Source organism: Centruroides sculpturatus, unplaced genomic scaffold, assembly GCF_000671375.1.
Source record: "Centruroides sculpturatus isolate CEXI.00-Female unplaced genomic scaffold, Cexi_2.0 scaffold889, whole genome shotgun sequence".
NCBI classification, from domain to species: Eukaryota; Metazoa; Arthropoda; class Arachnida; order Scorpiones; family Buthidae; genus Centruroides; species Centruroides sculpturatus.
In genome coordinates this window covers 45,281-54,779 of record NW_019385500.1, presented here as the reverse complement: position 1 = coordinate 54,779, position 9,499 = coordinate 45,281, and the positions used below count along the sequence as shown (strand labels likewise).

Here is a 9,499-nt window from a genome sequence, read left to right as displayed (position 1 = left end):
TTTGTGGGCGAAAGTAGAGGAAAGCTATATCTTTATTTCGAATCATTGGTCCGTAAATATACTCGATGGTGAATTATTTGATGAAGTTTCATGCGTAAAAAAATATGTCACAAACGAAAAGATCGACGAATGGTGACAGAATAACCAGCCTTGCCATCAAAGGTGGATTGAGAGTTTTGAACATTTTACAGCAAAAGAAGTTGTTTTCAAAAACATTTGTAAAATCGTAGAATTTTCTTTGTCTCCCTGGATCTAATGCCCCCATTGAACGAATATTTTCATTGGTGAATAATATGTGGACGAATGAAAAAACTGATTTAAAAGTAAGCACATTAGAAGCATGTATTTCCATCAAATACAGTACAACTTTCAAATGAATTGTATGGAATTTTACGACTTTAAAGCATGAAACGGCACTAAAAAAAATTAATTCTACTGAAAAGTATCAAAATTAATGTTATTTAAATTTTTACAATGTGTTTATGTGTAATAATTCAGATTGTTTAAAATTTTAATGTATGCATTATTGTATGCTACTATTTTCATAATAAATATTATAAACTTATGAATTTTATAAGGTATTTTTTGATTTTCTTCGATATGTCCTTTATTTTCCCCCCAAAAATATGGTCACTGTAATTATAACAGATATCGCCAGAAATGTACTCTTTTAATTATTCACACCGTGAAAAATTAAAAACTATTAGAAATCCAAAGATGAATGACTAAGAGTACGATAGTGGTGGTGAAGGCTCTAGTACCGGCGTTACTAAAAAAGAAAAATGAACAATTCTACAAACACGAGTGGGAAGCCCTACCAGAGTTCAAAGGGTGGTTAATCCAAAGTAAAAAAGGGCGACAATTTGCACTTTGCAAGCCTTGTGGCAAAGACATAAACATTTCAAATGGAAAAGATGCTTTACTTAAACATAGTGTCGGGAAATTTCATATAAAAAAATTAGAAACGATCTCAAGTAAACAAGTCTCAGTGATGAAAACTTTTGCTATATCCGGATCAAGGCAAGAGCAATTGGAGGCATCAATTAAAGAAGGTACATTTTTGTGACAGTTAAAAAATGAAACTAATTGATTCATTACAGTACTGTTGTTATATTTAGTATTATTAATGTAATTTGTTATTCAGGGGAAATACGCCTCGTAGCAGAGCACAGCCTGCCTTTCTTCGTCATGGAGCATCTGCCGAAATTAATTATGAACATTTGTCCCGACTCAAAAATTGCTCAAGGATTGGCATGCAGCAGAATCAAAACAACAGCCATTATGAAGTACGTTACTGGTAACGAGGGTTTTTTTCAGGTTTGTGATGATTTAAGAAATAAGAAATTTTACCTTATCGTGGATGAATCAATGGATCGGAGCACAATAAAATACTTACGCTTAGTTGTAAGGTATTTAAAAGATGACGTTACTCAAGATAGTTTTTTTGGTCTTTTAAATTAAGGGAATCCGATGCAACTATCTTATATAATGACATTGCTGAAATGTTTAACCTCAATAATATTCTGTACAAAAACAATTTGATAGGGTTTGCATCCGATGGAGCTACTATTATGACGTGAAGTCACCATTCGTTGATGACATTATTAAAAAATGATGTACCTAATTTATATATTATAAAATGTATATGCAATTCGTTTCACTTGTGGGCATCATATGCGTGTCACAAATTACCTAGGTACTGTACGTCGAAGATCTCTGCCGCGATATTACAATTATTTTAATTCTTGTCCAAAAAGGTTTTGTGAATTCAGCCAATTTCAGCAATTTTGCAATATAAAAACCCACAAAATTCTACATCCATCGCAAACCAGATGGCTTTCAGTTCATGGTGGTGGTAATTCGAATCTTAGAACAGTACGCTGCTCTAAAACTATATTTTACTGATGCTGCCAACAGTAATAATGTCCTTGCTGCAAATATTATACTGCAGAAATTGAATGATACGGTTTCAAAATTATTTCTAGAATTTTTGGATTATGTGTTGCCTCTATTCAATATTTTAAATATAGAAATGTAATCCGCGTCCCCAAAGTTGCATGTTTTGTATGAAAATGTTTGCCTCGTTTTGAAAACAATTTATGATTGCTTCCTTCAAAGAAATTATATAACAACCATCCAATCGAAAATATTTATTTTAAAAATCCAAGAAATTATTTAGCTATAGAAAACATGTATTTTGGAGCAAAAGTCGTCGCTTCAATGACGCGACTGAACCTTCCAGATGAACAGATTAAAGTCTTTTGACTATGTTAACAGTTTGGATTATTACATTGAAGGTTGCACCCAAATTACTGCTAGATTTCCTCTTAAAAACAACTCTATAAAAAAATTTAGTTTTTTGAACCCAACCGTCGTAAAAAGTGGGACTATACATACAGTTACAGATGTTGCCTTATTTCCTAATCTCATAACTGATCGCGAGCTTCAAAGTTTAGATTCCGAACGGAGACTATTAAGAAATAATGTATTTTAGCACATCATTGCTGAAATACAGTCATTTAGCAATGATGTGAAAGTTTTCTGGCAAAATATTAAAACTATTACTCTGGGCGATGAAACACTTGTTTTTCCAGTGTTGTCTCGTTGTGTCTGCCTTATTCTTCAGCTAATGTGGAAAGAATATTTTCGTCAAAAAATCTGTTAAAAACGAAACAAAGAAATAAACTGAGCTCGAAACAATCGCTGGCTCACTTCTTACCAAATAATTAATTGGANTAATATATAAAATAAACGTAATAATAATAATAAATAATAGATATTTTCAGATTTCAAAAATAGTGCTGATGCTTACCACTATAAACAAATATAATTACTACTATTGAAAAGTAAATCTTTAATACTTTTTTTGTTAAATAAGAAAAATATTCCACATTGAAATTGCAAAAACACACAATGTTTCTGCTTTAAATTGCATTCCATACAAACTTTTGGTGTCTCAGAAATATAGGTTGACAAGAGAAGTTGACCACTGAGAGTTAACTAACAAGGGATTTGACAGTCTTCATCAGGATTTCTATTATTCGTGAGTTTGAGTGTGTCCGACTGATAGATTACTTATGACACCTAAAATATTTCTGAAATTTCCATTTTTAAACATCGAATATCCAAGTAAAATGTTATTTAGCTTGAGTCACTTTCGAAATTTGCATTTTGAACAGAGGAAAGCAACGATAAATACTCGTAGTACTGATGTGGACACACTGCACGTTTATTGTTAACCTTGTGAGGAATCAACTCAAAATGAGGACGTAGTGATTATCACTAACTGTAAGTATATGTAATGTTGTCACTATATATACATATATATATATATTTCGTATTGTCGCGAATCGAGGTGTTTTGTAATTTTATTCCGTAAATATGTATCACATCTTGCGGTATGGTGGTGCGAGCTCGTGATTGGCCTTTGAGCTCTGACGTTTGTTACCACGTCATGTATATGCAGTGTTGCCGCGTCTACCGAATTTTCGGTAGATCTACCGATTTTGGATCTGGTCTACCGATCTACCGATTGAAGCACCAAATCTACCGAAAAGTTGACGATAATTCAAGAAAGAAATTTTTATTTTCAATGTATCTAAAAATTCTCAATAAAACATTACGTTGTACCTTCGTTTCTTATATATTATAAAAGACTTTATTACAAGTTATTTCTGCTGATCTGTTTAGCGCCCTCTATTATGTAGTAGCATAATCACTGGTAACATTATAACGGAAATCGCCAGAAATGAAATATTAGAAATCCAAAAATGAGCGACCAAAAGTACGATAGTGGTGGTGAAGGCTCTAGTACCGGTGTTACTAAAAAAAAGAAATATGAACAATTCTACAAACACGAGTGGGAAACCCTACCAGAGTTCAAAGGGTGGTTAACCAAAAGTAAAAAAGGGCGACAATTTGCACTTTGCAAGCCTTGTGGTAAAGACATAATCATTTCAAGTGGAAAAGACGCTTTACTTAAACATAGTGTCGGGAAATTTCACATAAAAAAGTGGAGACGATCTCAAGTAAACAAGTCTCAATGATGGAAACTTTTGCTATATCCGGATCAAGGCAAAAACAATTGGAGGCATCAATTAAAGAAGGTACGTTGACAGTTAAAAAATAAAACTAATTGATTCATTACTGTTGTTATATTCAGTATTATTAATGTTATTTGTTATTCAGGGGAAATACGCCTTTCAGCATTCGTAGCAGAGCACAACCTGCCTTTCTTGGTCATGGAGCATCTGCCGAAATTAATTATGAACATTTGTCCCGACTCGAAAATTGCTCAAGGATTGGCATGCAGCAGAACTAAAACAACAGCTATTGTGAAGTACGTTACTGGTAACGAGGGTTTTCTTCAGGTTTGTGAAGATTTACGAAATAAGAAATTTTCCCTTATCGTGGATGAATCAACGGATCGGAGCACAATAAAACACTTATGCTTAGTTGTAAGGTATTTAAAAGATGACGTTATTCAAGATAGTTTTTTTGGTCTTGTTAAATTAAGGGTTTCTGATGCAACTACCTTATATAATCACATTGCTGAAATGTTTAACCACAATAATATTCCCTACAAAAATAATTTGATAGGGTTTGCATCCGATGGAGCTAATGTTATGATGGGAAGTCACCATTCTTTGATGACACTATTAAAAAATGATATACCTAACTTATATATTATAAAATGTATATGCCATTCGTTTCACTTGTGCGCATCATATGCGTGTCACAAATTACCTAGGTACGTCGAAGATCTCTGCCGCGATATTTACAATTATTTTAATTCTAGCCCAAAAAGAGTTTGTGAATTCAGCCAATTTCAGCAATTTTGCAATATAAAAACCCACAAAATTCTACATCCATCGCAAACCAGATGGCTTTCAGTTCATGGTGTGGTAATTCGAATCTTAGAACAGTACGCTGCTCTGAAACTATATTTTACTGATGCTGTCAACAGTAATGATGTCCTTGCTGCAAATAATATACTGCAGAAATTGAATGATCCAGTTTCAAAATTATTTCTAGAATTTTTGGATTATGTGTTGCCTCTATTCAATATTTTAAATATAGAAATGCAATCCGAGTCCCCAAAATTGCATGTTTTGTATGATAATGTTTGCCTGGTTTTGAAAACAATTTATGATTGCTTCCTTCAAAGAAATTATATAACAACCACTTCAATCGAAAATATTGATTTTAAAAATCCAAGAAATTATTTAGCTATAGAAAACATGTATTTTGGAGCAAAAGTCGTCGCTTCAATGACGCGACTGAACCTTACAGATGAACAGATTAAATTTTTTCGACTACGTTGTTTGGATTTTTACATTGAAGGTTGCACCCAAATTACTGCTAGATTTCCTCTTAAAAACAACTCTATAAAAAAATTTCGTTTTTTGAACCCAACCGTTGTCAAAAGTGGGACTATACATACAATTACAGATGTTGCCTTGTTATTTCCTAATCTTATAACTGATCGCGAGCTTCAAAGTTTAGATTCCGAATGGAGACTATTAAGAAATAATCAAGAAATACAATCATTTAGCAATGATGTGCAAGTTTTCTGGCAAAATATTAAAACTATTACTCTAGGCGATAAAACACTTGTTTTTCCAGTGTTGTCTCGTTTTGTTGAGAATATCTTGTGTCTGCCTCATTCTTCAGCTAATGTGGAAAGAATATTTTCGTCAATAAATTTGTTAAAAACGAAACAAAGAAATAAACTGAGCTCTGAAACAATTACTGGCTTACTTTTAACTAAACAATTAATTGGAAAAAATTACTGTTACGATTTTCCTGTAAAAGATAATTTAATTTCAAAAATAACAAACAGTGTGTTAAAAAACATACAAACGGAAGATATTGAATAATAATAATTATTATTATTAATATCCGATAAATAAAAGGTAATTTTTTGTTAGAAAAAGAAGACAAAATATACCTACTTAAATTAGTAAATTATTATTTTTTTATGTAAGTGTTCTGTGTTAGTTTTTTGTTGTTTTTTATAGTTTATAATAAAATAAATAACGAAAAAAGTGTTATTGTTTATGTGCAACCCCCTTACTGCCACAAAAAGTCGATCTACCGAAAAACTACCGAAATCTACCGAAAATTGCCCAAGTAATCTACCGATGGCAAGCAAATCGGCAACATTGTGTATATGGCGCGGGTTATAAATGGAAATGCCACGTGTATAAGAGTACAGTACCTTTTTTCTCCTGGATCGTGTCCGGTCTACGACAGAAGAATCGAGTTGGAGTGCAGAAAGAAAGAGGAAGGAAGGAACAACCACGTAAAAGTGGAAATCAGCAAGAGAGAGACATCACATGGAGGGCTCAACTATCATCGTTCTTGTAAGAATATTGTAGTAGTCCTAACCTAAAAGATCCCTGATTGTCGCGTCGCGTAAGTTATGATTTTTTTTTTCTGTTATCGTGTCGGGTTAGAAAGGGCAACGGAATTCCCATCTATATTTTTAAATGTAAATGAACCTCAGAATTATATCATTCTCTGATTAAATCTGTTTTGTACCTTATTAATTTGTACAGTCCGTATCCATCTTACCCTCACCTTTACACTGTCGTATCTCGGTATCCTTCAGAACTACAAGGATGATATTTGCAAAGTGCTATAAAAATACAATTCGAATAGCTGCAAAACTCAAAACTGCATACATTGCAGATTGTAGACAGAAATAATTATTAAATCAAAGTCAGTATCAAACGCTTACCGAATTTGTTTGTTCAACTTTAAGGGCTTGTACACATCAGGCGTTTTGCGTTGCGTTAAACGCGCGTTAGCTCGGCGTTCGACGACCATTTAGTGGAGCGTTAGCACTGGCTCAGTTTGGAAATAGACGTGAAAGTAATTGCTTGTGTGCGCCTCCTCCATCGTCGCTATAAAAGACGATGGCAGAGGCAAAGAGAATTTTGGGTGTATCCAATATTAAGAGATAGACTGACGCATGGAATGTTTCTGACGTTGTATCCAAAACTAAGATAATATGAACCCAAATTTTTTAATTCTTTTAGAATATCTATAAAATCATTTGACGATGGCCGGTCACTTTTAGATTTCATCAATAAATAGATCAGTATCGAAATGATCGTTCTCCAATTCGGCCAACGTACGTCCACTCTACCCGAAAGCGCGCGATCGAATGTACAACAACATGACAGCACATATATCTCAAAACGCGCGGCTGACGCCCGTAAACCGCGCGTTTTAACAAAAATCTATCAACGTGCGCTTGAGCAAAAGCGCGCGTTTGAGTATGTATGCCTATGCAGAATTCTTGATTCTTTAAAACGCGCGTTTAAAAACGCCTAATGTGTACACAGCCTAATCCGAATGAGTCACTTCCAACTCGCTGTCACGCAGACTTTGTCAGGAATCGGATCGCGCAAACACGCGACCCATCGCGTAACCTACTTTAAAAACCAAAACTATTCGCTGTCGCGGCTTCCGTGCCGAATGAGACGCGATGGTGGTCTTGAGGACACATCAAAAAACTGTTGACCCACCAGTCACAACTCTAATTAATGAATTAAGATATAACTTTATATCAGTGGAATATGAAATAGAAAAACGTGACTGAAATCTCTATGTTCTAGTTCAAATACTTACTACATACGTGTCCTAAACTTAAATACTAAATCAAGTGATTGATAGCTAGAAAAAGTCACGTGATGACCAGCCTGCCACGACGTTCTGGGTGCTTCTGCATCTCACTTTTAGGTTGGCGTATTGCATAACGAAAGGTCTTTGTATTAGTAAGATCATTAGTAAGATCCCCTAAGTCTAGTCTAACTGCTTTATCTAATCTCCAAGTTATATTTTATTGCCTTGAATTGTAAAATCTACAAGTTATTGTGTATTACCCAGTGTTAAAGATAGAGTAATTCGTATGCCTTCACTTACAATTTGCTCTATTCATGTACGAGTACAAATGTTTTTTGTCATGTAGTTTTGGACACGTGTAAATTGTAGACTTCAAATTTTCAGATGAATGTAATTTCGTTTAATGTACTTACTTTATTATCGTACAAGCATGTAAATGTTTTGGAACATTTCATTTAAATTTAAAATATAGATACAACAATACAATCGATTTTCAGTCATCCTAAATGATAAGCAGTAAATTTCGATTCTTTGCTTTGATGATCGATCTGTATATTTTTAGACATTTTGTATTTTTGTAAAATATAAGATAAATCTGAATTTTGCTTTAATTTAGGGCTATTGTGCAGTTTTTCCAACAAGTATAGAACATGCAGTTGTTGCCTAGAAACTCTTTATTTTCATGTAACGTTAATGAAATTTTCTAGTACGTATGATTATAGAATATCAACAATTACTGCATAAGTTTGGAGAAAAATAATTAATAAATAAGAATTAGATATTATTAGAATCTGTGAAATTTGCAAAAAAAATATGATCAACAAGTAAAAAGAAAGGTTTATTAAATTGAAAGTTACCTTACTATTAAAAGTGGGGCAAGGGAAGGAATTAAATGTAGAAGAGAAGATCAAAATAGATATATTTCGCCCAAAAGAGAATAAAGTAACTTGCAGCGCTAAATATTTGGAAAGACATCATTTAATGATCTCAAATTATCTCAATAATAATGAGAAATAAATAGGAAAACGAAAAGGTGGGCGTAAGAGTTTAACAACACCTAGAGAACGATGTACAATTGTTTGACATGCACTGCAAGAAAACACATTTGTTCAAAAAATCAAGAATGAATCGAAGCTGAGCGTCAATAAATCAACAGTACACAATGTTTTGAGATGAACAGAGAATGTTTCTTTCATCAAAATAAAGACAGGCAACCAGCTCAAGGACAAACACAAACAACTTCTATTACGGTTTGCCAAAAAACAACTTTGAAAGAGGAGAAAGATGGCGAAAACTATTTTTCCGGGATGTGAAAAAGTGGAGTCTCGACGAACCTGATCGTTTTAAATGTTATTGGGCAGACAAAAGATTAAATCAAAAGCAGTAGTCAAAAAGAGTAGCTAGTGGTGGTATACCCATAACTTGGGCGATAATTAGATCGAATGGAAAGACATCTAGTAGTTATTAACATTTGTTTAAAAAAAGCTTCTAAAATGTAAGCAAATCATGTTTTTTTAATGTACATTAAAAAAGTTGAGGACATTATCAAACAATAAAATGTCACTTGGACAAAAAACATATGTATAACAAGAAATCCAACTAATTGAGATCAAAAGAAACAAACAATCAGCTTCGTTCTATAAACACCGTACACACAAACCGTACACAACCCAACATGGCGACTGCCGCGATGCATCACGGCAGTCGCCATATCGTGTCTTGATATTACTACGTTTATAGACTTTGGGCGCGTTTGGAAATTGTAACCGGTGTTACCAGTAATACCGGTTACAATTTCCAAACGCGCCTCTTTGTTCCACCAGAAGCAGGCGGCAGCATTGCCAGTATAGTAACATTACAGCTGCCG

General features: G+C 33.6%; 2 protein-coding genes and 1 pseudogene across 2 annotated transcripts; all 3 read left to right on the top strand.

Moving 5' to 3' along the window:
* The first annotated feature begins 6 nt into the window (after positions 1-6).
* On the top strand, positions 7-2,713 carry LOC111639591. Its single transcript, XM_023385482.1, has 2 exons — positions 7-1,052; positions 1,145-2,713. The coding sequence occupies exons 1-2, from the start codon at positions 722-724 to the stop codon at positions 1,459-1,461; spliced, it is 648 nt and encodes a 215-aa protein (XP_023241250.1). The 5' UTR covers positions 7-721; the 3' UTR covers positions 1,462-2,713.
* Positions 1,847-2,730, top strand: LOC111639570 (annotated as a pseudogene).
* Positions 2,731-3,956: 1,226 nt separating this feature from the next.
* On the top strand, positions 3,957-5,883 carry LOC111639594. Its single transcript, XM_023385484.1, has 2 exons — positions 3,957-4,106; positions 4,189-5,883. The coding sequence occupies exons 1-2, from the start codon at positions 4,043-4,045 to the stop codon at positions 5,877-5,879; spliced, it is 1,755 nt and encodes a 584-aa protein (XP_023241252.1). The 5' UTR covers positions 3,957-4,042; the 3' UTR covers positions 5,880-5,883.
* Positions 5,884-9,499: the final 3,616 nt, after the last annotated feature.

Coding starts and splice junctions, on each gene's coding strand:
- LOC111639591 (XM_023385482.1), top strand. CDS start 722: ATGACTAAGAGTACGATAGTGGTGGTGAAGGCTCTAGTACCGGCGTTA. Junction 1,053..1,144: donor GGAGGCATCAATTAAAGAAG/GTACATTTTTGT, acceptor TTTGTTATTCAG/GGGAAATACGCCTCGTAGCA.
- LOC111639594 (XM_023385484.1), top strand. CDS start 4,043: ATGATGGAAACTTTTGCTATATCCGGATCAAGGCAAAAACAATTGGAG. Junction 4,107..4,188: donor GGAGGCATCAATTAAAGAAG/GTACGTTGACAG, acceptor TTTGTTATTCAG/GGGAAATACGCCTTTCAGCA.